Below are 27,282 nucleotides of genomic sequence, written 5' to 3' on the forward strand. Positions count from 1 at the left end.
CTGCTGCTCCTTGCGTCGTGACCTGCAGCCGCCGCGAAAGTCCTCCGCAGCCACCGCCCGTGCAACGCCCTGCATCCCCTCTGCCGGCTTGATAAGTCGCTGCATCTGCCCCATCCGCTGGTGCAGGACGCCATGTCCCTCAACTCCAGTATCCAGCGCCGCCCTGGAGGCGGTGCTGGGCCTGTCGCCGTATCCCGAGTCACCGAGTCACCGGTACCGTATTAGAGAATGTGCTGCATGGGTCAGGCGTGGCGCCCGTTTTGTCTTACATGGACGGGAATGGCTACTACCGCCGGCGCGGTAAGGACGCGTGATGGAGGCTTAATCAGGGGAGACTCACCTGCTTTCAATGTTCCACTACCTGAAAATGTGGAGAGCCAGGCCTTTTGCGCCTCTGTACATACGGTACGGAACATCCTGCCCGCGGAACAGGCTGGGTGCGTAGAGCATGCGCTCAACTTGCACGGCAATAAAATCGCACAGCTTCAGAACCGTTCGCGGCTTCACTGCTTCCGGGCTCTGTTGCAGGCCCCAAATCACCACCTTCACCAAACCGTCTATCGAAGAATTGGGCAACCTTAAAACTGCCAAACGCCCATCACAGAATACATCACGGTATTTGCTCAGCCACCTGGCAATGCACAGGTGCAACCATGCAGGGTATAGCTAGTCCCCCGAAGGACGCATCGCCGTGCACAGTGCCCTAAATAGAATGTTGGAACTTGTGTCTGGGTCCCAAAACATGCACTTGTTCCTGGCATGACATTGTTATAACCCCATCTCATTTACCCACACCACCTCCTCTGTACCGTGCGCTATCCCAGTGCACGTGGTACGGAAGTGCTTACGCCTTTGCAAGCGCGTGCCGTGAGAGTTGTTAGCACGTGCTTCAGTGCCATACACACAAGCCGGCACCCCCCATACACCGTGTCATTTCTCGCTTGCTCATGCTCGAGTCGTGATAATTTACCCACCGATATGATTGACCACTTGCATCCATGGTCTTGCCGCACGAGCGCTGCTGGACTCATTCTCATTACCACATAGTATGCTTGTAAACACAACAGACCCTAACAGGAATGGATACAGGCACGGCATCTTAAGCCGCAAGCTGTTCTTATCCTTCGGTTGGCTATGCCGCAACCGTCGCACATGCCCTGCTTGTTGGGCGTTTTGCTGCATGCCGGCTACGCACAGCCCGTGAACCGGCGAATGCATGCAACCACTTTCGCTTAGCCCAGCCATGCATTACTAGTAAGTTTATGCTTCATGCGCCCGCTGCGTGTGCGGTGCCCAGCTGCAAACCCACACGTCCGCCTTCGGAATGCCGCCCACAAGGTCTATGCTACGTCCCGCCATACCACTGCGCGACGGCCCACCCTCATGGTGTAACCCCGAGCCATCCTCCTCCTGCTGCCGCAAGCTGTTGCCGTGCGAGTGTCCCACCGCTGCCGCCGCAGCCACCGCCGCAGGCGCGCCGTGCTCTGCGCCGCCAGCGTTGACGGCAGTGGCGGTGGCGGTGCCGCCGCCACCCCACGTGACCGCAGCGGCCGCTGCCGCCAGTGCGTCGGCGTCATCGCCGGCGCCCACTACCGCCGCCGCGGCAGCGACGGTGCGCTTACCGCCGCCGGGGGGCAGCGGCGTCAGCTGGAGTGCCGCCGCCGTGGCGTCGCCCGCCACAGCGGCGCGGTGCACGCGCTTGGCCACGGCCCGCGTGCACAGCACCTGCCCCATCAGCGCCGTACGGCAAAGCTTAGTCAGCCTGCCATACGTTTTGCCGCCGTGTTGGCTGCGGTACAGCCGCGCCGCGCTGATGGATCCATCCTGTACAAACATCCCTTCGTCGGCGGCGCAGCGGATGCGCAGCCCCCGCAACACGCAGCGCTGCTGCATGGGCGGCGCGTGCTCGGCATGCGCGTGCGGCGGCTGCGGCAGCGGTACGGCAGGCAGGGCCGAAGTGTGGTGTGGCTGCTGGTACACGGCGGCGTGCTGCTGCTGCAGCAGCGGCAGCGGCAACGAACGGTGTGCAGCCGCGTACGGCGGCGGCGGCGTGTTCGGCAGATGCGGCGGCGCGCCGTCGCTAGGCCACACTGCAATCGCCGCTGCTGCAGCCGAGGCGGGCAGTGCTGCGGGGTGCGGCGAGGGGCTCCACGGCAACGGTGCCGCAGCAGAGCGAGTGCCCCCAGCCGCCGCTGCTGGTCCCCCTGCGATTGCGGGTGCCGCTCGTGGCATGCCGTCAAACGTAAAGGCAGGATGCTCCTGCTGCACCTGCTGCTCCTGCGGCTGCTGTGTCGTCGTCGTCGTCGGCATGTAGAAGTTGGACTCCTCTGCTGCACGCGGCGCATAGCCAACACCGCCGCCGCCACCGCCGCTAACCGCACCTGCGCCCGCCGCGTCAGCACCCTCGGCGCCATGATCGCTCACCAGGACCAGTGGCACTGCTGGTGCCGCCGCCGCCGCCACTGCCGCTGCCGCGAAGCCGGTTGCGAAAGGCGAGGCCGTGCTCGCGCCTCCTTGAGCCCGCATGGCCCCAGGTGAGGCCAGATTCCTCGGGACCAGCGCGGCGGCTTCATCAGAATTCCTGCCGGTGGCGGCCGCATACTGCAGCATTTGCGCGCGAAGCAGCTGCTGATGCCCGGCGTTTGAGGTGCGGGAGACGAACGCGCCCGCAGGCAGCATAGCCACGTCCGCCGTCCGGCGTCGGCTGCCGCCGTGCTGGGGCTGGCCGTGGTAGCGCGGGCTGGCGGCGGCACCTGCGCCATAGAGGTCGTGGGGTCGGTCCCTGTCACCGCCGCCGCTGTGCCGCTCACCGCCGCCCACAATGTTGCTGCCACTGCTGACGACGCCACCGCCGCCGCCGCCGCCGGCCGCGCCGCCAAACCCGAAGGCCCGCATCGAGGGCAATCGCATACTGGTGCTGCGGCGGCGCAGCACGCTTCCCAGCGTAAAAAGCGACCCCGAGTGCGAGGGGCTGTCCAAACCGCCCCCTGCTCCTCCTCCTCCCCCGCCAACCGCGCCTCCAAAGCCACCGCCCAGGCCCATGCCCTCGCCGCCGTTGGCAAACCCGCCACCGAACGCAATGCCGCCGATGCTGCGGCGCTCGTTGCCACCGCCACCGCCGCCCATGTTCGCGAGGCGTAGGTTCATGGTGATGCCACCAGTGGTGGCGCGGCTGCCATCACCGCCTGCTGTTTGCTGGGCACCGCCGGCCACTAGAGAGAAGATGCCATCCTCATCGTAACCGCCGCCAGCGCCGCCGCCAGCGCGGCTGCCAACGTCGCCGCCGCCGTACCCGAAAGCATCGCCGTACGCGGCCCCCACCTCATCCAACTCCTCATCCTCATCCACGGCTTCATCCATACACCTGCCGCCGCCGCCGCCGCCGCCGGGCTCGGTCCGAAACAGCCCCTGCGGCCGCGAGGGCATGGACGCCCGCGATGGCGCCTTGGCAACAGCGCCAGCGTACTCCGCGACAACCCCGGCGAAAGAGCGCCTGGCACCGCTGCCGCCGCCACCGGCCACGAGGGAGCGGGCGCTGCCGCCGCGGCTGTTGCCGGCGCTGCCGCCCACAGCGCCGCCGTCGGTGCGGCCGTGCCGGAAGAAGGCCATCGTGGCTGCGGCCACCGCCCGCGGTGTGCTGCGTTGCGGCGGCGTGTCAGCTTTGGCGGCGACGGCCTCAGCAGCGTCGCTGGTGCGAAGCTGCGGCCTCAGCTGCAGCTGAGGAGGCCGCGGAGGAGGCCGCTCGTCCATGTGCGCTAGAGCGTCGGCTGGGGCAGCAGACGGTGCGAATGGAGGCGGCGGGGCCGCCGGAGGCGGCAGCGGCGCAGGCGGCGGGGGCAGTAGGCACGTCCGGGGCTCCGCCAGCGCCGCCGACTGCTCCTCATCCCCCTCCACCAGCAGTGGCGGTGGGGCCTGGGGATGTGGCGAGGTGGTCCGGTGGCGCGGCAGCTGCGGCGACGACAGCGACACCTGCAAGCCCGGCTGCTGCTGCTGCTGCTGCTCCTGGTAGTGGTAGTGGTGGTGGTGGTGGTGGTGGTGTACGCGCCGGTCGACGGGTGACGCCGCAACGGCTGCCGCCGCTGCCAGCAAAGACTCAGCGCCTAGAACCGCCGCAGCATCTGCCACCGCCTCCGGCTGCCCGCCTTCCCCAGCCGACTCGAGCTCGTAGCTTCTGGGCGGGTGGCCAAGCACTCTGGCGGGGCGGGCGGGCAGCGGCCCCGCGCTTAGGCTGGCGCCGCCGCCGCTGCCGCCGCCGCCATCGCCTTCAGCAGTGCAAGCAGCAGAAGCGCCGCCACCGCTGCTGATCGGGTCACGGGCCAGCGGACTGAGCGCCTGGACGCGATGGACCGACGTGCGGGCGCGGCCCATGAAGCGCTGCGAGAGGCTGCCGGCGGCGCCGCCAGACGCGCTGAAGAGGCGACGCAGGCTGCGGCTGCTGGTGTCAGCGCCGCCGCCGGGCTCATTCTCGTCTCCCGACGACCGCGTCGCCGCCCCGCCCGACGCTGCCGCGGCCGCCGCGTTGGCGCCGGCGGAGCTGGCAAAGCTGCTGCCGCCTGCCGCACTGCGGCTGGCCATTAAAAGCCAGGGCGGCAGCAGTGGAGAGCCGCCGGCGAGGCCGTAGGCCTGGCCGCTTGCTGATGCCGTCGCCGTGATGCCCAGCGCCTCGCCGCCTGCACGCGACAGGCGCGGGCGGTAGGGTGCGCCCTCCTCCCCGCTTAGGCCGTTCGCGCCGCCGCCAGTGCTGCCGCTGCGGTTCACAGCGCTCAGGCTCTGCTGCAGCGCGCGTCGAATGGTAGACGACACGCTGCCAGCCGCAGCTGTCGCCGCCGCCGCCAACCCCACCCCAGACTGCCGCGGCGCCCGCTGTGGCGGCTGGTGCTGGTGCTGTGCTGTGGGAGGCGGCGGCGGCGCAGCCGGCAGCGCCACCACCAGCTCGTCCCCCAGCTCGTGTGTGAGGAGCTCCGGCGGCCAATCCACCGCTGTGCGCAAGTGCTCCTCCAGGGCGACCATCCAGCTGATGGCCGCGGGCTGCGAGCGCACAGGAGGCGAGGTAGGGTTAGTGGTGAGAAGTGTGAGATGGTCTACCAATTCAGTGGTGGGGGACGCGGCGCTCTGCGTGCTGCCGATGTCACCTTGGACCACGTAATCCGCGGTGCGGAATATCCCTGTCATTTACCCCATGCACTGGGTTCGGTTCAGTTGGGCGGGTATCTACAACCCCCGCCACATCACCGCATCGTTTGTCAACCCCCCGTCACATCGCTGCTTGTGGCTCACCGCGCTCCGGAACGCTGCCAGTAGCTCGCCGCCCTCCGCCGCCGCCGGGTAGCCGCCCGCCGCCGCCAGCAGCTGCAGCGCCGCCGCTGTCAGCCGGGCCAGAGCGGCCGTCGCCACGTCAGCATCCCAGGCCATGAGCGTTGGCAATCCCACCACCTGCGGCATTGCGCACACGGTATGCGCAGGTGTTGAGGTTGGACACAAAACAAGACAGAGAGAGACCGAGAGAGAACGAGAGAGAGAGCTGCCATTCCCATACGGTAGTCATGCGTTTACATCTCGCTCATGTGGGCCCATACTCAGCATCCTCCACCGCCACCGCACCTGCACCAGCGCCAACGTGACGCCGCCCACAGGCGCCGCCAGTAGCCCCGGCAGCAGCGGCCCGGGGCCGTGTGTGCGCAGCGGCTGCCGCTCCAGCAGCAGCTGCCGCGCGGCCAGGGGCAGCACCATAGCCTGCATCGGGCAGGGCAGGTCGTGCGGGTTCCAGGCATGACTAGTTAGGAGAAGGCGGGCCGGGCGGGGTACACACCAGGCAAAACGCCACTCGTTGCAACCTGTCACCAGCAGCAGCAGATTTTAACCTGCATCCCCGACCCCATGCATCCCCGACCCCATGCGTCATGCACATTGCAACTGCAGCCTGGCGACCCGGTGCCCAGAAGGTCGTCTGTGTTCCTTACAGCCAGGAGAGCCGGCACCGCCTTTCCCTTGCCCGCCAGGCCGTGCCGCCCACACCCCCACCTGGTAAAGGTCCTGTGCCTCGGGGCTGCCGCGCGCCAACCCGCCGCCACACCACCGCGACGTCTGCAAGTGCACGTGCGAATGCAGGTGCGCGTGCGGCTGCGCCGGCCGTGTGTTAGTGGCAGCAGAGGGCGAGGCCAGGGCCAGGGCCGCCATGGCTGCTGTGAGCCGGCCCGACGCGCCGGTGCCCGTCCCGCCAGAGGAGCGCACCGCGGGCCCCAGGGCGCCGCTTCCGTCGCGGCTGGCTCCTTGGATGCCGCGGCCGTGGTCGTTTGCCAGCGCGAGCGTGGCCAGGGACGCGGCCGCGGTGGTGGACAAGCCGGCGGCATCGGCGGCTGCCGCCACGTCTATGCTCTCTGCCACTGGCCCGTCGGGTGCACAGGGGGCGTGTAGGAGGTGGCTGGCAGCAGCCGCGGCGGCGCCCACGGCATCGTGGCTCGCGCCCCGCTCTCCGAGGACGTAGCGGCCTTTGTGCCACATGATTAGGCCCTGGTGGGGGTGCGGCGGCGGTGTGTGTGTGTGTGGCGACATTGGCACACGGCGTACGCTCATGGTTATATAGGTGCCGGATTGCGTTGTACGGGCATCAGCTCAATCGCTCAAGGGCAATGAGCCATCTGCCATCCGGCTTTGCATGCGTGAGGCCGTGCGCGTGCACGCAGCCGCTCCCCCGCCCTCCGCCAGTCGCACCTGAATGTCCTTTCGCGGCAGGGGCAGCAGTCGCTCGGCGGTGCTGGCGCTGAGCAAGACCATCCCGCCCAGGGCCGCGTCGCTAATGAGCTTGGTTGCCTGCAATGAGCGGGTCGTTGCTTCAGCCCAGCGGGTCGTTGCGTCAGCCCAACTTGAAGTCATGGTGCGTGTCACTCACGCCCGGCGCGCTCTCCATTTGTGCTTCGTATCAAGCATTTAACATAGCACGCACTGCTGCAAAGCTTCTTAGTCTTACTTATGGATGTATGCAACGCTGGCGACGATTACGCATGTGCCCAATTGTAGCGTCTTTGGGCATCTCTCCCCCCGCTGCAACCCGCCCCACCCGCCCCACCCGCCCCGTCCCGCTGCTCTGCGCACCTGCATGCATGCGCCCGAGTAGGCGGTGCGGCGGCCATGGTCCTTGACGTACACAACATCCCGCCCGGGCACCAGACCCGAGCAGATGCCCACTCGCACACGGAAACCCCTGCAGAAATGACGGTACGAAGCACAGACAACATTTGGTAGTGCAAGTGGAAGAGCGTAAACCGGGACATCCGGCAGACAGCCGTGCTACTCAAGCAGTTTACAATTGTCCTTTCCCGAGCATTCCGTACCCAGTCATCATGTGCCCTTTCCGCACCTGAAGCAAAGATGCATGCTGCCGCCGCCTGCGCCACCGTGGTAACCCGCCGCGTGACCGTGGTGATCCCTTCCACCGCCTCCGCCTCCGCCAGCGCCGTTATCGCCGCTCGTGTCACTTTCCAGAGCCGCGGGCGCGCGCTGCCGCAGCGACAGGTGCAGGGACGGCCGACTCCGCGCGCCGCGATACATGGCGCCGCTTCGCGCCGTCGTCGATTGCAGTGCCGCCGCCCGACCTGTTGGCGTGGGCGGCGGCGGCGCTGGCGCCGCCACAGACATGCAGCTGGCGTCGCCCTTGCCAAGAGGCCCCGTGCTCGCCAGCGACGGCGGCGGCTGGGTGAAGCCACTGGCGACACCACCGCCTGCTCCAGGACCGCCAAAGGCGGTGGTCAGCCAAGACGTTATGGCGGCAAAGCGGCGGCCGGAGGCAGAGGCGTCGCCGGCGAAGGGCCCCAGCGCTGCAGGGCTGGAGCCGCCGCCAGACGCCATCTTCACCACCATTGACGATGCCGTAGCAGTTGCTGCTGCGGGCTGTGGCGTCAGGCCAGGCGCCGGGGGCGTGGCGGAATGCAAGCTTGCGGCGCCGGCGCCGGCGCCGGACGGCGCGCGGGCGCCGCTGCCGCGACCGAGGCCGCTGCTTTGAGGTTCGGCTTGCACAGCGCTGGTGGCGCCGCCTACCTCGCCCACCCCCGTCATGTGCTCGGTTGCAGCACTCGCAGGCAAGCTGTTGGCAATGCCGCTCTCAGGCGGAGTGGCGGTGACGCAGCCGGACACGGAAGCCCGCGCCAGCGCGGCAGCTGCCGCCCCTTGAGCATTTGCCGCGGCCGCCGCTGCGGCAGCTATGGTCACGGCATTGGCAAAGGACCACGGTCCAGACGGCGGCGGCATGCCGCCAGAACCGCCGCTGCCGCCGCCGCGGCTAAAACGGCCGAGCAGCGAAGGCGCTGTTGGCATCGCTGGAGCCCCTGAACGGCCTTGCGCCGTCACAGAGTTTGCCGGGCTGCGGCTGGCGCCGGCAGTCATGCCGACGACGCCCCCGCTGGCGGTGGCGGTGCGGCTGCTGCCGCTGCCGGCGACAGCCAAGCCGGTGCCTGCAGGAGCCGCCACGCCGCTTGCACGGGTGCTGGTGCGACCCAAGGGAGACAGGTGGTTGTGCAACGAAGCCGAGGTGAAGAGCATAGCAGCTGAGGCAGTACGCGACGCTAAGCCCTCAGTCAAGCTTGTGGTTGAAAGCTGCCGATCGGCCACGCCACCGCTGACACCCTCCACGCCCGTCCCCCCGGGCCAGCAGGCCCCCGACCCCAGCGGCCGGATGGCTGTAGCGCTGCCACCACCACCACCACCACTACCGCCGCCGTCCGACGCTGCGGCTGTAGCTGCATTCGCTGCAACGTCCGTTCCGCACGCATCAGTCACGACGGTGCCGCTGCCGGTCCCGGCACCGGCGCCGCTGCCGGTCCCGGCACCGGCGCCGCTGCCGGCACCTATGGACGACTCCGCATGGCCGCCACTGCACCGGCCTGCTGCCTGCACTGCCGCAGAACCCTGCTTGCGAGGAAGCAGTGCCTGCGTCGCAGACACCACCGTCAGGGATGGCGGCGCCGGCGGCCCTTGCTTCTCCAGCGCCGCAGCGGCAGCATCGGTGTTGGCAGACAAGCCAGCCGCCGCTTTCGCCCCTGCGGAGCCTTCCGCGCGGCCGACGTCTTGCAGTGGCCTGTGCGCGTCCTCCTGTGGCTCCGCCAGCCCCCACTTGGTGTGCCAGCGGTCAAAGATCGAGACCATCTTGTCTCCGGACGCCGCCGCCAGGGCCAAAGTAGCACTCCCCGAGCTGCTGGCGGGCGGTGTGTGAGCGTCAGCGGCCGCTGCCTGTGTGGCAGCGGCAGCCGGCTGCGGCAGCGGCTCACTGCCAAACGCTAACCCGAGGCCATGCGCATCTGCAGCAGCAGCTGAAGGAGCAGCAGCAGGCGACTCGGCGTCCACGGAGGTATCCCAGCCTGACAGCGACAGCCGGACTGGCACCGCACTGCCCCTCGCGAACACGGGCGCGTCACTGCCGCCGTCCTCCTCCTCATCTACCTTGCGCAGGGGGCGGCTGTGCTCTACCCCACTGTCGCTGCAGCTGCGGCGGTCAAAGGCCTTGCGAGCTGCACCGCCGTGCACACGCGGCGAATGCGGTCGAGCCGCCGCCGCCGCCGCGGCATTGCCCCGCCCCAGAGAATCCGCTCCATGGATAACAGCAACGGCGGCGGCGGCGGGCACCGGCTCCGCCACCGCAGGCGTGGACGGGTAGGCGGTGGCGTAGGGGTAGCTGCCGCCGCTGCGGCCGCCCAAGGGTCCCATTACCGAGGACGCTCTCAGCGGCGACAGCTGCACCCCGCGCCGCTCTGCCGCCGCCGACACGGGAGCCGCTGCCGCGCCTGACGGCCCATGGGGCGATGGGCTGGAGGGCACAACCGAGGCACTGGTGTCACTTGCGCCGCCGCCGTCGTACAATCCCAGGCGGCTACCCCTGACAGGATCCACGAGTCCAATCGGAGTTGACGCCGCGGTCCCACGGCCCGTGCCCGCCACGCGGAAGCTGCCGGTGCTGCCGCCCCCCGCGTGGGCCGCCACCGTCAGCGACAGGCGTGGCGGCCGCGGCGGCAACGGCCGCGCATCTGGGCCGCCGCCGGCTGCGCCGCCGTCGCCAAGGTTTGTCGCTGCCAGCGCCGGACGCGATCCAGTCAGCCTTGCCAAGCGCTCCGAGTTGAAGGTGCTGCGGTGGCTGCCGTGCGACTGTACGGCGTAGTCGCGTTCGCCAGTGGTCAGGTCGGGATTGCTTTTGCGGTAGGCGGGCATACCCACTGGCTGTGGCTCTGACGGCGGCGGCGATGCTGACACGGCCACCACTGCAGACGACGTCGCCGCCGCCGACGGAGGCGCCGGCGCCAGCGACGATTGCCTTGCTGCCGTGTTCGACTCAGGGAGTTGGCTGCCGCCCCTGCCAGCACGCCCACCGCCGCCGCTGCCTGCAGAACCGCCCGTTAGGTCAGCAGCGCTGCCGCTCGCCGCCCGGGCTTGCGCCACCCCTAGCAGCCCGCGCGGCTGCTGGCGGCCGCTCCAGCGGCCCTCCACATGCCCCGCAGGCGCCGTGCCGCTGTCCTGCCTTGGGTAGTTCAGGCTGTAGCGCGAGCTGAACTGCCGCAATTCCGCCGGTGTAGCCATGGGAGTGCCGCTGCCGCTGGTTTGGCCCCCGCGCCGCGGCAGCAACGCATGCTCGCCCTCCCCCGCGGCCAGGGCTGCCGCTGCGCCGCCGCCGAGCTCGGTTGTGTTCAGACCAGTGGAGCGGCCGGAGCGGATGGGCAGCAGCGTGGGCGGCGCGGTGCCGGTCTGCCGCTTGATGAGGACCTGAAGAGCTCTCAGGTTTGCACTGACGCTGGCGCCCGAGTCCGCCGGCGCCTCGCCGCTGCTGGCTCGGCCCAGCAGGGCCGACGGCAGCTGCGCTGGCGTCCAAAACTGTGATGACGACGGCGGCAGCGCGCCCAAGTGGGTATCAGGCCCGCCCGTGCCTGCACCTGTGACCGTGCCCACGGCGGCGGAGGGCGAGGGCGAGACATGGCTGGGGTGCGGCTTGCCCTGGAGGCGCCGGAGGAAGCTGAGGCGCGATGAACGCAAGCCGGCGTGATGCGGCAGCACAACGGCAGCCCCCGCCGGCGAGAGCGGCGGGCCTTGCACGCCACCCGGCCCAGATCCGGGCCCTGGGTCCGGGCTGATTTCTCTGGACGGGAAGTTTCCAGACCCCATCGAAATTCGATGGTGTTGAATGGAGGCGGCACGGACCGCCGCCGCCACGGACGGCGGCATGAGCACCGGCGAGGCAAGCAATGTTGGCAAGCTGTCCGACTCGGAATCATCCCGCCCGCCGCTGCCGCCGCCGCCATGGGTGCTGCCGCCAACAGCGGCGCCGCCATCGGTGACGTCCTCGCCGACATCCGCCTCCTCATCGTCCCCCTCGTCACTGAGAGGCGGGAGGTCACTGACGGGGAAGGCGCCGCTCACGCCGGGACTGCTGGTTGGCAGCCCCAAGGCACCCACGCCCATCGCCATCCCCTGCCCGCCGCCGCCGCCGCCACCGCCGCCGCCACCCAAGCCCATGCTGCTGGCACCTCCTAACAGAGTAGCACGGCTGTTGCCGCTCGTGGCGCGTCGCGCGCTGCCCGGCCCTCCTCCTATGCCACCGACAGCACTGCCGCCGCCACCCATGAGACTCAGCCGCCGCCAGCCGCCGCCGAAAAGGGTGCCGCTGCCACTGGCGGCTGCGGAGAGCGCGTGCACCAGTCCGCCGAGCGGCATAGAGTTGTTGGACTGCAGCAGCGCCGCCTGCGTGATGCCGGAGGCGGCGGAGGCAGGCGTTTGGATCCGGAGCACGTTGGAGCTGAAGTCGGCAGGCGAGGGCCGTCTGACGCTCCCTGACCCCGCCGCAAGCGCTGCCGCTGCGGCTTCTGACGTCACCGCCGAGTGCCAGTCCGTCGGCGCGCCATCGCCGCCTTCCGGCGCTGTTGTCGCGACCGCGGCGGCGGCGGCGGCGGCAAACGTGGTAGCGGTGGCGCTGCGTTGCAGGGCCGCCACAATGCTGCTCGAGGCAAGCGACGCGTACAGGTGCTCATACGGCGGCGCGGCCTCCAAAGCCGACGGCGCCCGAGAGGCAGCCGCCGACGGGCCCGCGCCGCCGCCGCCGCCGCCACCGCCGCCCCCAGCTGGTGGCCAGGGCCCCGGTGAGGCCAGGGCCATCGGGCCGCTGGGCAGGAACGCAGGCGCGGTGGCGGCGGGCGCGGGCGAGGCGTGGTGGTAGACCACGGCGCAGGGCTCCTGCTGCAGCACTGCCTCGGGCCAGGGCTGGTGCATCATGGACACCTGCAGGCAGTGGCCCAGCAGAAGGGGGAGGCCCAGCGGAAGGGGGAGGCCCAGTGGGGGCCAGGCCCAGTGTGGAGGGGAGGCCCAGCGGGGAGCGGGGAGGGGTTGTTACGGGGCAGGGTTTCGCCACGTGTCCTCCCCGCGCGGCCCCAGGTGCTGCACCCACACGTCACGTCACGAGCCGCCGGGCAGCCGCGCAACATGCTGGGCCGCATGTGGTGGGCACTGGGCAGGACGCGCGCATTCCGACCCTCTAGTGAACAGGCCGGGCGTAGACTCCATGCATATGCGCCTTGCCGTGCCCCGCAAGAAGGCTCACCTGCACCTCTAGCGCGAAGGCGACGGCGGAGGCCGCGCACGGGAAGGCGACAATGAAGCTGTCGCCCTCAGTATGACACTGCGGCGGGCGAAGCGGGGCCGCGGGGGGAAGGGGTTTTGCGTCCTCAAAATCCCAGTAGTAAGCAATACAAGCAGGAGCATGAATGGGTCGGAGGGTACACAGCAGTGGCCAGCAGGCCGTGCGGTACGCGCCCTGAAACGGTTGACTGCACTGTCATTTGCCCTCTCCATGTGCCGTTTGCCCTTGCCCTTTCCATGTGCGTGTCAGGCCACCCGGGCCGCACCTCGTATCCGTCGTGCTTGGGCAGCAGCATGCGGATGACGCTGTTGTGCAGGTTGAGCGCCGCGTCCATCACACCCGCGTCCAGCGCCTCCCTGGCAAGCGGCAGGCGGGGGAGGTGCATTCATGATTTGTTAAGACGAAGGGGGAGAGGGGTGCAGATCGGGAAGGGAGAGGAAGACAGTTGCGGTGAACAATCAGCAGCGGGAGAGGGGCGGTGCCCAGGGCACACCAAGACAGACTCAAGGCCCAAGGCAGCCAGCCGCCAGCTGGGCAACAGCAGGCCGCGTGCACTAACCACGGACTGCCGCAGTATCAAATCAGCAGTAGCAGTAGCACCAGCGGTTAGCAAGAGCGTTGAATGGAGCATTGCTCATCAATATACTATGCATGATAGGGACTGTGCGAAATCGCTCACCAGAGCTGTGTGGAGGACTGGATGTCGGTGATACACAGCGAGGTGTCTGGGCTGTAGCCGGGAGCCGACACAGGCTGTAGCGCCGACCGCACCAACCGCCACCGCCGCCGCAGCAGCAGCGCCGCCGCAAGCGTGGCGACCAGCGCGGCCGCCAGCACGCACCCCACCACGATGCCGGCAACGGCATCGGGGGACAGCGAGCTACTGCCGCTGCCGCTGCTACTGCCGCCGGCGCCGGGCTGCATCGCCGGCCCGCCGGGGGCCGGCCAGTCTTGTCGAAGGCCCAGGTCCTGTTGACAACAGAAAAATTACACACAAACGCAAGTGTTTCCTTTTCGTTTGCTCTCTATACACATGCGCGAGGGCGGGTGACAGGCAGGCATTCGGCGTAAAGCCAGAGGGGCCACCCAAGCCCTGGGCATGGCTACTGCGGCAGAAGTAAAGCTTCCGCTCCCTGACGACGAAAATTGCAAGCTCTGTCCGGCCGAGTGACTGCTGGCCCGTGGCGACCGCCACGCCACCAGCTCTCCCCCATTCACCCCTTGCCGCCGCCATCATATCACCACCGCCACCGCCATCCCCACGCACCTGCCAGTACGCGGCCCGCAGCGCCGCCACATCGCCACCGTACTGTGACGCCAGCATGGAGCTGTAGCGCTGACCCAGCATCTGTGGGGGGTGATATTCATGATTAATTCAGGAGGGGGCCGAGGCGGGGCAGGCAGTTCCAGGCATGACTGGTCAGACGCCGCCGCGCCAGCACGCCCACCTGCACACACCAACATACCGTACACACACGCACACACAGACACACGCCCGCACACGGCCCCACGCCCCCACACACACCTGCACCAGCTCCTCCGGCGCCGTGCCGTTGTACGCCGCCGCCACCGCCGCGTCCGCCACCGCCGCCTCCAGCTCCGTGCCGCCGCGCTGCCGCGCCCCCAGCGCCATGTTGGGGTGCTGCAGCGACTCCGCCACCACGGCCAGAAAGGCGGCCGTGTCGTCGGGGTGGTAGCCGGCCGCCACCCACACCGGCAGCGCCGCGGGCGACAGGTGGCTGGTGCGCACGGGCGAGGTGCGGGAGGTGGGGTCCAGCGCCCAGGGCCAGCCGCCCTGAAGGGGGGTGTTGCATATATGATCATTTAGAAACGCGTAGCCAGGAACAGTAGTAGGGGGCTTACATTCATGTTCATTCCGTGGAGTGGTAGGCCGTAGCGGCGCACACACGCACACATACACACAAAGTCGACAGGGTGCGGGTGCGCTGGCTCCCGCTGTCCCTCTCACACGCGCGCGCGCAAGTGGAGTCTGACGCGAGCTCTTGCCACCTACTCCTTACCTGATACGTAACGCTGTAGGTGAACGCTCGCAGTGCTGCTAGCGCGGCGTTTGGCGGCGCCTGGCGGTTCAGCGCGAAAGAGAAGGCCCCGCGACCCAGGTATGGAGATCGGTTGACCAGGAGCACAGTCTCAGAGCCCTGCTCCTGCTGTTGCTGCTGCTCCTGCTGCGCTTGCGGTTGTGGCTGGGACGAGGGCGGGGGCGGTGCCGCCTCGTGTGGCGTGGCGTAGGGACAGAGCTGGGGCGTGCATGGCTCCAGCTTGCCTGGGGTGGCGGCGCGGGGGCGAGGATTGTCGGCGTGGGCACAGGGGTTGCAGCAGGGTGTGCGAACAAGCGTGGCCGACGGCGTCTTCACAGGTAAGGAGCGCGAGCAGGGCCGCTGCTGTTGCGTGAGGGACGCGTCACACGTAACGGTGAGGGTAGGGACGAGTATGCTGGCACGCAGGGATGGGTGCGTGGGGAAGGGAGCTAACGAGCCCGGCCATTGACACCACCACGGACGCACGCACCTGTCGCCCGGTCTTGCACGAGGTGTGAGCCGGGCAGCAGTGACACGCCCATAAGGCCGCGCAGGGTGCCGCCGTAGGCAAATCCAAACGTCTTAAACAGACTGGTGAGGCTGACGCCGAAGGAGCACTGCAGCCGCGAGCAGACGAGGGCATTGAGCGGTCTTAGCGTTGGAGAGCGCGCAGGCGTGGGCAACACCGACTGGCAACACGGCCATTGGCTTGAATTGATACGGGGACACACAGCTTAGCACGGCATAGCGCAGCGCAGCACAGCACAGCGCAGCACGGCGTCAGCCCCCGACCCACATGGCGCAGGTAGTAGTCCTCCTCCATGCGGAAGCACGGCTGCGGCGGCCGCGGCCCCAGTCCCTCCAGCGCGCGGTACAGCCGCAGCGCCTCGCGCATGGCAGGGCCCGTGAACAGCGGCTGCGCAAGTTTGAAGCGCAGATCGGGGCGGAGTCAGAGTCATGATTAAGGAGTAAAATTGTAGCCAGGGGGGGGGGGGTAGTCATCCATGCGAACGGGCGGGATAGGAGGGCACAAGCGTGAGACGCGAGGAGGCATGGGAGGGGTCAGTCGGCCCCCATGGATTGGCGCCGTGTGGGCATATGCAGCGGCGACAGCTGCGCCCCGCGCCAGGCCGCCGCCGTGTTGTGTAAGGAGTGCACGTGTCCTGACTGCACGTGTTGTGTTAAGAGTGCACACGTGTGTTTCCGCACTCACCTGCATGGTGGCCGGGTCGAAGTACAGCCCCCCCTTGGTGCCGTACGCAGCCACCATGGAGGCCCAGATGGCGCTCAGCGCCAGGCCTGTCGCGAGGGGAGGGAAATTCACTGAGTATGCAGCAGCGAGCTAGCTAAGGTCCCTAGGCTCGGTTCTTTTAGTTACAGTGCCTGTCGCCTCCCGGCTTATGCATAACAGCATAAGAGCACCCAACCTTTTTAGTCGGTCGTGCAACATGAAACACGTAACAGCGCGGCGCCCACTCACCGTCGTAGAAGCAGCCCCACGGCATGCCGAAACAAAAGCCGTGCTGCACACAGGTCTCGTTTGGGCTGCCGGAGCAGGGAATCTGCAGGGAGACAGCAACGGGGCCGGCAGCGGCGGCACCGGTGTGTTCGGCTTCTAGCTTGTTTATCATTCTGCCCCGCCCGTCCTTATCCTGGCATGCCATGTGACCTGCTGCCCTGCCCTGCCCTGCCCTGCGGCGTGTGGCCTGCGGCGCCGAGCGCCCACATCGCAGGCGGTCCGCCCAGCGAGACCCCCACCACCACCTCCACCAATGCCTGCCTGCCTGTGCCGCCGGCACCCTCCGCACTTCACTTACCACCACCGCCCACCCTCCCCCCACCTCACCCGTGTTCCGTCGATGACCGCCGCCAGCCGCAGCGCCTCATCCCAGGTGGCAGGCGGGCCCAGGCCCAGCTGCGCAAACACGTCCCTGCGCGCGTGTGAAGCCGATCGCCCGTGAGATGACTCATGCCTACATGTCACCCATGTATCGCTACGGCATATGCAGCACGTGCGCCATCTGCTCCTCGCCGTATTGCCATGCCTCGGCGGCTAGAAGCCAGGATCCCTTCATCTTTCGCGTAGCTGGCCAGTAACCCCACCCACCCCAGCCGTGTAACCCCCGGCAACCAACCCCTAGCAACCCCAGCAGCCGATCCTTACAACCCATCCATTTCTCATCAACCAGGTTGATACGATACCGCCCACCCAATTGCCCACCGGGTCCCGTCCCAGCAACCCGCTTGATCCCTGCAGCCCGCCGCAACCCGTTGCCCCCATGCACGACCGTACAACTACGCATGCCGGCACCCACTTGCGCCAGTACAGCAGCGGCACCTCGGCGCTGTACGGCAGGCTGAGCACCTGGCCGTCGTACACCGCAGCCGCGTCCCGGAACACCTGAAAGCGGCGGGCGGGGGCGGGGGCGGGGGCGGGGGGTGCGAGGTCTAAGGCAGTGGGGGTGGTAGCATTGAGGGGGTAACAGCATTGAGGGGGGCAGGGGACGGAGAGCGGGGCGGGCAGGAGCGGGCAGGCGAGGGCGAGGGCGAACAGGAGCGGGCAGGCGAGGGCAGGCGAGGGCAGGCGAGGGTAGGACCGGGAAGGAGGTCCATGCGTGGGTAGTGGAGAGAGGCAGGCAATTTGGCGCTGCTGCCAGCTTCCCAGTCAACCCCGCCGCGCCCTCCAACAGCCAGCCCACGGCTCGCAGCGTCCATGGGCACACCCAGGGTCCAAGGCCGCGCCCACACCACGCCAGCTGCCCAGCCCGAGCCCACACACCTGCACCTGCACCTTGACATGCACCCACCCACCCAACCCCCCACCCAACCCCCCACCCAACCTCCCACCCGGCCGGCCGCCCAACGCCCCACCCAACCCAGTCGCCCACGCGCCCAGCCAAAGCGCCCCACGCACCCTGGGGATGTCCTGCCACACCGCACTCAGCGGCCGCAAGGCGCCCACCAGCCCGTCCAGCGGCTGCAGCCGGCCCTCAGCCCGCAGCCCGCTCAGAGCGCTGGGGACCAGAGCCCAGCCTGTGTGTGTGTGTGTGTGTGTGTGTGTGTGTGTGTGTGTGTTAAAGAGCACAAGGAAAACGTTGCGCAAAGACAGTGTATGCGATGCAGCATGTGTGTGTGTGTGTGTGTGTGTGTGTGTGTGTGTGTGTGTGTGTGGTGAGGGCAGCAGCAGGGATGCAGGTGTGATGTCCTGTAAGCAGACAGTACACAAAGCACCGCACCCACCTCCACCTCCACAACTTGCCTCTCCTCCAGCGACAACAACTCGCACAGCGTTCGCGGGTGGAACCCAGCAAACGCCCATAATAGCCAAACAGGTAGCCGCCTTCCAGTCGCGCGACGACGACCCCTTCCCCCTGTGCTTTCCCAACACACACACACACACACACACACACACACACACACACACACACACACACACACACACACACACGCATACACACATACACGCATACACACACGCATACACACACACACACGCATACACACGCATACACACGCATACACACGCATACACACGCATACACACACACACACACACACACACACACGCACACACACGCACCTGCATAGCCGGCTATGTCGGCGGTGCTCCTCAGCCCCTCCACCTGGCCGCCGGAGCGGGCGTCCCACCAGGCGGGGTCCACCACCGTCACGTCCAGCGGCACGCCCGCCTGCATGTGTGGGCGGCGGCGTGGGCAGCGGCGTGGGCGGCGGCGTGGCGGTCAGTAGCGGTCAGTAAGGTTTGTGAGCACCTCAGGGGGTGTGGGAATAGGGCGTGGCGCGTGGCGTGGCGCGTGACGTGGCGCGTGGCGAGGGAGGGAAGGGGCAGTCGGCCACCGGTGCAGGCCGCCGGGTGCCATGCGCATCGCAATCGCCACCCCCACCCCCAGCCCCACGCCGCTGTCTCACTCCGCCAGCTCCAGCCCAACCCACATCGCAGGTGGACCGCCACCCGGCTGCAATGCATGCCGCAGACCCCACATGCATGGCGCCCGGCTCCCCCTCCTCCTGCTCTTCCTGCTTCTCCTTCTCTCCTTCTCGTCCTCGTCCTCCTCCTCGTCACTCCTCCGCCTCCTTCCCCTCCCCCTCCTCCGCACCTGTGCTGCGCTGGCGTACGTGCGGACCTGAGCGATGGGGTCATAGCGCCCTCCCCACGAGTAGCCTGCGACAGGCGACGTGGGAGGCGGCCCATGAGGGAGTGCTTGGCCGGGGTTGCCTAAGGATCGCTTTGAGGTCTCGCTTCGGGCACATAAGTCGAGGGAGCTGCCAAAGCAATCCCAGTGCGCAACCGCAAGGTGTGCCCAAGGTTGCGAGTGTTGCAGGCGGTCCCCAAGAGTGCTGGCGGACAGGCAGGCAGGCAGGCCGCGTTACAAGGAACGCATCTTACTGGTGTGGTTCAGGAGCAAGACAGATGTGCCCTGTGATCATTCAGCACACACACACACACATGCCATGAAGGTCGGTCAAAGACCCGGATCGAGGCCATCTTAACATCACGTAGGCTGCAAGTCTGGACAGTAAGGTGCCAATGCCAGCTGGCAGGGTATATCGGAACCGGCAATTGGTCGAAACAGCTCCCCCGCCTGAGAGTGTTCCCATATCGACACGGTCACCCCCACCCCACCCCCACCCCCAAAAACGTTGACCCGCCCTGCACTGCCCAGCCCGCTCACCAGCGCGCTCATGCCATCCTGTTCCGCTATGCACGGGTGGAACAGCACTCCATCTGCGGTCGTATCCAGCGCCGGGGCCCCAGTTGTGTTGGTGCAGGTTGACGAGTTGGCCCTGCAGAGTAATGAATTGGGTATACGGGATGTTGCTGCCCGCAACACCGATGAGTTTACATCTTGACAGCATATTTGCGCTGGCGCAAAGGGGAGTGCTGGCACTTGCCTCTTCCTGAGCACGCTCGCTGCCACTTCACTCCCGCACTCCGAGCCTGGGCCCGAGTCGCCAGCCTCAGTATGTAAAAAGCAGGCATGCAACGAGATAAGAAGCGAAAGCCAAATTCGCACAGTCCATGACCGATTCATGTTGTAAGGTGAGCTTGAGCCAGCACAGAGCAACCGTATGTGCTCTGCGACTGGCTCCTAGCGCCTGCCTCGACATTTCATTCCGTATGGCCCGCAGCGCTCAGGGCTGCGACAGACGGCCATGTCCCGAGGCTATCACTTGTGTTACATGCTCCAACATCACGTTAATGAAACCTGGTTTTATTCAAGGCTTGCAATTTCAGGCGTTGAAGTACATATGAAGAAGAAGTTGACTACTACCCCAAGGTGACCTTTCATCCTACTGAATGGGCGGAAGGACGCTTTGTCTGACTCGTCTGTGTATCAAGCATGTAATAATATGTGCGTGGGTTTTGTCGTTTGGCTAGCGGACAAGGCATTGTGCCTTTCCCGATGGGCCGTGTTCCTGGTGCCCGCCCGGAACCGCCCGTGTGCGAAAACCGCCGCATCACGCGCACTTTAGATTTGACACAAAAAGTCTTCATTCAGTTGCTAGCGCAAAGAAATGCACAGGTGTGATGAGGTCAAAGGCCGCAGGGGAGCCCGTGGGTTCAGGAGTCTGAAGGCGCGGACGCAGACGCGGACACGCGGTGCGGAGACCGTGCCCCGCCCAGCCCAGCCCCCCCCCCCCCAGCCCCGCCTCAGCCCCCGCCCGACACTCCCATGGGGGCGCGCCCACACCACTTGGTGCCAGGCATGTCCAAGCTTCGAACACAAGCGTGTTGTGGTCCTTATTCTTGCGCCCCGTAAGCTGTAGAGCGCTGTCTCTAGCACCCTTCGGTCTGTCCAGAGCACCCCTGCCTTGGATTCAATGAAGGATTGAGCAACCGCTGAGGCTGCATGGTCGATTGGTCGCCATCGCCTACTTGCTCGACGATTGCTATCGGGCCGTGTCCGCCGCAACGGGGCCCCTCTGGTGGGCTTAAAGGGTTGCGTCAGTTTCCACCCACGGTTTCTTACCCCGGCGCCGCCCCCAGAGCGGAGCGCCAAGTTCACATTAAAGGCATGCTGTCAGACACGGACCTGTCAGCACGTATTCAGCTGCACTACGGACGCGCCGATACACGTGATGACATGAACACAAGAGCAACATCCTGCCCTTTGAATCTCCATCTCCATCTGGTGCCAGCAAACATATCTTGGTAAAGTATGGGACACGCGCCGTCGTCCGGTACTTCCTCTCCTTTCGCTTTTCCACAACTGCTCCTGCTGCCAGCCCACATCTCCGTTATCGCGGCAACACGCCTGTCCGCGTCTGTACTGCTACAGCCCCTGCTGCCGCTGCCACAGCCACTACTGCTGCTACTGCCGTTCTTGTCGCCGCCGCTGCTGCTGCGCCCCCTCCAGCTCCGCAGCTAGCCGGTCCACACGCCTGCGGGGCCATCAGCAACATCGCCAACAGCATGACCGTCAGAGAGCGGCGGGGCGATGCCGTGTGCCGTATGGCGTATCTCAAGCTCAGGTGCAATGCAGGGCAGGTGGTAAAGCGCGAGGGCCCGGGTGCGGGCGTGGGGTGCGGGGTTAGCATGAAGGGCAGGATGTAGCAGTATGATCCGGGCGCGACCCCATCGCGTCCATCCCTCGCGGTTGAGCCATTTCCCACACCGCACTGCTCCCTGTGTGGCCCAGCCCCCACAGGCAACACCCGCGACCCCCATGCTAGGTTAGCGGTCGCACATCCACCGGACCCCTAAAGGCGCGTCGCGACACATTCCGCCCCCCCCCCCCTGCTGACAACTGCTTGCGGTTTGGCACTTGACTGAATCCCCTCCCCGCCCATTCCCCTGATGTCTGCCCTCCGGAGCTCGCTCCCACAGCCGGAACAATAACAACAAGCCCTCACCGCATCAGCGCCGTCAGACGCGGCGCCAGCTCTGCCTCGCTGGCGCTCGCCACCGACACGAAGGGGATGCGCGCGCCCCGGGCACCCAGCCGCAGCTGCTCCAGCGCAAACTGCCGCTCGCCGGGCGCGGGCGTCCTGTGCGATTTAATAACCAACAGACAAAGCATCGCGTTTGTTGTCTGTCTTGTGTGCGGTGCGCACACAAGGCACAGGGCGGCCATCACACAGGGCGCACCGCCGCCGTTATGCTGATGCTGGAATGGACCAAACCGCCTCCCACCAAATCCCCATTGCGGCCCATCGCCTCATTGCGGCCCGCCTCCTCCCTCCACCCCCCACCCCACTCCACCCCGCCCCCACCTGTGCAGCACCACGTCTGCTTGGCTCAGTCGCGACACGAACACCAGGCGCTGAGTCAGATCCAGCCGCCACAGCGCGTCGTACACCTGCATGTGTGTGTTTGTGTGTGTGTGTGTAAAAGAGCACAAGGAAAACAAAGCGCAAAGACAGTGTGTGTGTGTGCGTGCGTGTTGGGTGTGTAAGAATGCATGTGTGTGCGTTTGCATATGCAATTGTGTGCAGGGTTGGGGCGCGTCAGGGAGAGCGATTGGACCGCGGCGGCGTGCAAATGCCCAGGGCGCCATTGGAGTGTTGACCACTCGCACGCGCCCATGCCCCGCTCCTGCGCCCACCCAGATGACCTACGGGCTACGGCGAACGTGCAGTCTCCAGCCCAGTGCAGAGTCCAGCCCAGCGCACTTCGACTTTGACTTCGGGTTTGGTTCTAGCAGGCCCTCTCACCACCCAGCCATGCGCCCCAGTCAGCGACGAACATCCACATGCCCCAGCCAGCTCACCGACACACGCGCCCCAGCCAAACCAGCCACGCGGCCCCCACCCAGCCACGCACCTCCTTGCGACTGAGGCAGTACAAGAACGCGCGCAGCGGAACCGCCGCCGCGCCTGGAGCCGCGGTGCCTGTAGCCGGTACCGCCGCTCCCACGCCGCCGCCGCCGCCGCCAGCTGTGCCTGACACGACGCTGACCGACACTGCCGCCCGCCCGCCCACCTCCTGCCACTCCTCCCCAGGCGGAGGCGGCAGGTAGCGGCCGGCTTCACGCCTCACCGTTGCCCCAGCCGCGGCAGCAGCGGCGGCGCTGCCGCCCCGCCGCCCTGCCGCCGCTGCCGTCACTGCCCGGGACCCAAGTGCCGCAGCCCTCTGCGGGCCACCCGCTCCCTGTGCTACAGCTGGTTGGAAGAAGAAGGCGGGGGGCACGTCCGGCGGCTGGCTGTAGCCGCCCCCAGCACCGCTACCACCACTGCCGGCGCCTCCATCGCCAACCCTGTCGTGACGGCGGCGGCCACTGCTAGCCGCCGCCGACAACGCAGGTCCGTTGGCTGCAAGTCCGCTGTCCCGCGCCTGCTGCGGCCACGCCGCTTGCCCCGCCATCGCGCCTGCACCCGCGCCTGCACCTGTGCCCTCATTGGCCGCGGCTGCCAGCACGGCCAGCGCCGCTCCCTCACCAACAGCCGCGACATCATCGAAGACCGCCGCCGCCGCCCGCCGCGCCGCCACCACGTCAGCTGCGGTGTCCGCCTGCCACTCCAGCGCCGCCGCCTCGCCGCGCCGCGAGCGCCACTCCGGCAGCGGGCCCGTGTGCGGCACGGCTGCTGCTGCTGCTCCTGATGCTAGCCCGTCTGCTTCCTCCTCCCCCTCCTGCGGCTGCTGCTGCCGCTGCATGGGCGGCAGGCTGGTTTGGGAGGCCGCCGTGCCGCGGCTTCGGCTTCGGCTGCGCGCACTGCCTGCTTTTCCCCTCCCTTCCCCTTCCCCTCCCCCGCCCTGCCCCTCGTCCTCGCCCTCGTCTTCGTCCTCCTGCTCCTGCTCCTCCCCCTCCTCATCATGATCATCTTCCTCGCTGAGCAGCCGCTGCAGCAGCGCGTCCACGTCCTCATCTCCGAGGTCCACGTCATCTCCGATGAGGTCATCATCCAGATCCAGATCCAGATCACTGTCGTCGCTGTCATAATCGTTGTCATTTCCACCGGAGGCGGCGGAGGTGGCGGCGGCGGCTGAGGCGGCGGCGGAGGACGCGCGGGAGGCGGAAGCAGCAATGCCACTGGCCAGCGCCGCTGCCTCCTCGTCTTTGCCCTCCAACCAGCGCCAGCCTACTTCCTCCTCCGCCTCCACCGCCTCCTTGCCCTCCGGCGGCATCAACGCCGCCGCAACTGCCTCTGCCGGCCGCTGGCCCTGCTGCCTGCTGCTGCCGCTGCTACTGCCGCCACTGCGCCGGCTGCGGCTGCTGCTGCGGCTGCTACTGCCATGGCGTCTTCTGCTGCTACTGCCGCCAAACAGTTCTTCATCGAACTCCTGCTCCAGACGGCGGAGCTCCTCAAACAGCGCCGCGTCCTCCTCATCCTCCCCCTCGCCCTCAGCCTCGTCAGCATCCTCAGCCTCGTCCTCCTCGCCCTCCTCATCGATGCCAGGATCTTCCAGATCCAGGTCCGAATCCAAATCGAGATCCGACTGCTCCAGCTGTGAGTCGGGATCAAACGGATCCAGCTCGCCCCCTTCGCCTTCTTCCTCCTCCTCCGTTTCGTCCTCATCCCACGGCATCACCAGGCTTGAAGCTGCTCCTTGAGGCTCCCCATCCCGCGTGTCCAAATCCAGATCCAGGTCGAGCGCCAACTCCTGGAATCCGGCTCTGAAATCTGGATCCAAAGTTGCTGCGTTCAGACCGGCCGCCGCCGCCGCCGCCGTTCCAGCTGCGGAGCCCAGCACGCGGCGGCGTAGGCGCGGCGGCAGGGAGGCGGCGGCGCGCATGTGCGCGACACGGTTCGTGTCAATCACCTGCCCCCGCGCCCCCACGCTGTAGCGATAGTCGTAACGCTTCCCCGCCAGCAGTGGCGCCACTGTCGGCTGTCTCTGGGGAGCTGACACGCCCGGCGCTGCTGACATGGATCCAGCAGCGGCTGTTGACGTCAGCCCCGGCGGCCCAAGGATATAACCGCTGCTGCTGTACCCGCTGATATCGCCCCCGCCGCTGCTACTGCCGGCGCGGAGCGGCAGCGGTGGCGGCGTGAGGCGCAGGGACTCCAGCGTCGCGGCCTCATTGGTGTGGGCCGCCCCCAAGCCGTGCAGCCGCCCAAGCGTGACGGCTGTAGCACCGGGGTGCCGCAGGCGGGCGGCGGCGCGCAGCGGCTGTAGCAGCGCTGATTTTGTGCGGAAGAAGCCACCGGTGCGGCGCAGCGCCGCCAGGGGCTGAAAAGGGTAGCGGGGATGCAGGGGCGGGCGGGGAGGGTTAGTGGGGTAATGGGTTTTGCTGGTGACCCTGCACGGTTTGTGCCACCTCACAGGGAGCGAGCGTGCCCCCCAACACCGCTACACGGAACGCCGTGACGCGGATGCCGGGTCTGACGCTTTATGGCATGGCCAGGCCGTGTTAAAAGAGATGTTCATGCGCTTGTTCAGTATTGGCCCGCATTCAGTATTGACCCGCATTCAGCATCCAGTATTGACCCGCATTCAGCATTCAGTATTGACCCGCATTTCACGCCACGGCAGGGTACACCACGCCACGGCACACCACTTGCAGTCCCACCTGCATGTCGTCATGGTCCACGTGCTCCGCCGGCGCCGCCCCGGCACCCAAGTCCGACGCCGACAGTTCCCCTTGCACCGGCCCCAGCGGCCCCAGCGGCTGCTGCTCCACCTCCTCCTCCTCCGCACCCCAGTCCTCCTCCTCGACCCAGGCTGTGCGCCCCAACGCCACGCCGGCCCCTGGCATGCGCCTCCCCATTCCCATGAACTGAGCTTCTGCTACTGCCGCTCCTGCTCCTGCTGCTACTGCCGTTTTGGAGGCAGCGGCGGCGGCGGCAGTAGCATAAATGTCTTCCAGCGCGGCCTGCATGACCTCGTCGCCCCACTCCAACCCCGCCGGCTCCCATGGGGACTCACCGCCCGCCGCGGCGGGGGCGCTCCCCGCTTCCGCTGCTACTGCCGCACCCTCGCCCGCTGCGCCGGTGCTGCTGCTGCTGCCGCTGGTTCTGCTACTGCCGAGCAGCTGGTGGTCGATGGCCCCCAGGTCCAAGTCATCATCTTTGTAGCCGGCGGCTGCAGCAGCAGCCGCAGCAGCAGGGCCGCTGGGGTGGTCGAGGGCGGTGGGCGGCACGAACCAGCGGCTTCGCAGGGGCTTGCGGCGAACATGGGCGGCCACGACAGCGGGTGCAGGCCGCGATGCTGGCCCTGCGCCCCGCGGCAAGTCATCAACACCGCTCGGGTCAGAAGCTGGCGTAGGGGCCGGATCTGGGCTGGAGGCGGGCAACGAGGACACGTCAGGCGGCACCGCCCGACCCGCTCCTGGCGGCGCCTCCGCATCCTGGGTATTAGAAGCGGCCTGAAGCGGTGGCGAATTGGGGGCTGGCTTTGAGGCGCCGGCAAAGGCCTCGGCTCGGCTCGAAGACTGCGGCTGGCCTCGTACCTGCCAAGTGCCCCTGCCGCCGCCGCCGGTTTCGCCACCACCAATGGCGCCGCTGCCGCCGCCTCTGCTGCCGCGTCCACCCCAGCCATCCCTGCCGCGACCTGCGCCGCCGCTGCTGCCGCCGCCGCTGCTGCCGCCTTCCCTACTACCGCTGCCTGCGCCGCCACCGCCGCTGCCGCCGCCGCGCCCCGCTCCGCCGCGCCCCCCGAAGGAGGTCGGCCCACCGTCTCGCGCCTCACGAAACGGCTGTCCAGAGGCGTTGCTGCCCTCAGGAGCAGGGGCCCCCGCCCTGTCCCGCCCCCTCCAGCTTCTGCTACCACCGCTGCTCCTGCCTCCCCCGCCTGTGCCAGCGCCATCGCTGTTATTGCGGCCGCTGCTGTTGCCGCCCGCACCCTCAGGGGCACGAGGAGGCGGACGCCAGGCTTGCTGCGGCTGCTGCTGCTGCTGCTGCTGCTGCTGCTGCTGCAGCTGCTGCCAGTCCTGTCGCTGGCCCTGATACACTGATTGCTGCGGCCCCGGCCCGCGCCCCCGCCCCCGCCCCTGAGCTTGCCCTTGCCCTGGATTGCCGCCCGCAGGCTGGCCTCTGGCACCGGGTCCGGGGCCGGCGCCATCTCGCATCCCAGCCGGAGCCCCTGAGCCCGGTGCCTGTTTGGTAGCACCAGCTGCTTCGCGGCGGTCGCGCTGGCTCGTGGGGGTATGAGCGCCGGCGCGATCGCGAGCTACCGAGCTGCTGCCAGGCCGGCCATGAGTTGGCGGCGCTCCGTCGGGCGTGGCGTGAGCGGTGAGACGCAGGAGAGTGGAAGCGCGGGCGGAAGTCGTGCGGGTCAACAGATAGCTTCTGCCGCAGAGTCGTGAGAGCGGCACTGGCAGTGCCCTCGCGTTCGGCTGCAGACATCTGGGCTGCCTAGGTGGTGACAGCAGCTCGCCGCATGCGCACCGGCGCAGCTGCAAGCGCTCAACCAGCGTTGGCGGGAGGCCAGCGCGAGGCATCCGATCGATGATGGCGCCGAGCTAACCCTGGTCAAGTCGCATGCGACTAGGGCAGTAACCCCGCTTCAAGCATGTATGCATCAGGCGACACACGAATAGGCTGGAGCAGCTTTAGTACAACTTGTGCTATGCAGGCAAGTACTGTACATGATTTGTCCAGCCTATTGTATAGGAAGTAATTTTATGAGATGATGGAAATGGGCAGAACCAATCCAGTTCAATCACTCAACTTGCTCGACACAAACTGTTTCATGGCTGGATGCTGGCCCTGGCAATCGTAACAACCGAGCAAGTG

The 27,282-nt window shown here is 67.4% G+C and overlaps 2 protein-coding genes across 2 annotated transcripts; both read right to left on the minus strand.

Moving 5' to 3' along the window:
• Positions 1 to 253: 253 nt before the first annotated feature.
• On the minus strand, positions 254 to 19,971 carry CHLRE_11g467651v5 (uncharacterized protein). The gene is made up of 25 exons (XM_043067403.1): positions 19,558 to 19,971; positions 19,338 to 19,449; positions 19,052 to 19,082; positions 18,762 to 18,826; positions 18,227 to 18,335; positions 17,561 to 17,679; positions 16,962 to 17,047; positions 16,493 to 16,577; positions 16,127 to 16,208; positions 15,860 to 15,945; positions 15,443 to 15,562; positions 15,137 to 15,263; positions 14,629 to 14,891; positions 14,133 to 14,402; positions 13,875 to 13,955; positions 13,287 to 13,576; positions 12,873 to 12,963; positions 12,569 to 12,646; positions 7,358 to 12,249; positions 7,093 to 7,201; positions 6,712 to 6,810; positions 6,022 to 6,510; positions 5,602 to 5,733; positions 5,278 to 5,433; positions 254 to 5,028 (listed from the first exon to the last, which is right to left on the minus strand). The coding sequence occupies exons 2-25, from the start codon at positions 19,347 to 19,349 to the stop codon at positions 1,261 to 1,263; spliced, it is 11,640 nt and encodes a 3,879-aa protein (XP_042919400.1). The 5' UTR covers positions 19,350 to 19,449; positions 19,558 to 19,971; the 3' UTR covers positions 254 to 1,260.
• Positions 19,972 to 20,595: 624 nt separating this feature from the next.
• On the minus strand, positions 20,596 to 27,261 carry CHLRE_11g467652v5 (uncharacterized protein). Its single transcript, XM_043067404.1, has 5 exons — positions 25,119 to 27,261; positions 22,430 to 24,778; positions 21,880 to 21,965; positions 21,520 to 21,654; positions 20,596 to 21,048 (listed from the first exon to the last, which is right to left on the minus strand). Exons 1-5 carry the CDS (start codon positions 26,613 to 26,615, stop codon positions 20,979 to 20,981), a joined length of 4,137 nt encoding a protein of 1,378 aa, XP_042919401.1. The 5' UTR covers positions 26,616 to 27,261; the 3' UTR covers positions 20,596 to 20,978.
• Between the last annotated feature and the right edge of the window lie 21 nt (positions 27,262 to 27,282).

This window comes from Chlamydomonas reinhardtii, chromosome 11 (assembly GCF_000002595.2).
Source record: "Chlamydomonas reinhardtii strain CC-503 cw92 mt+ chromosome 11, whole genome shotgun sequence".
NCBI classification, from domain to species: Eukaryota; Viridiplantae; Chlorophyta; class Chlorophyceae; order Chlamydomonadales; family Chlamydomonadaceae; genus Chlamydomonas; species Chlamydomonas reinhardtii.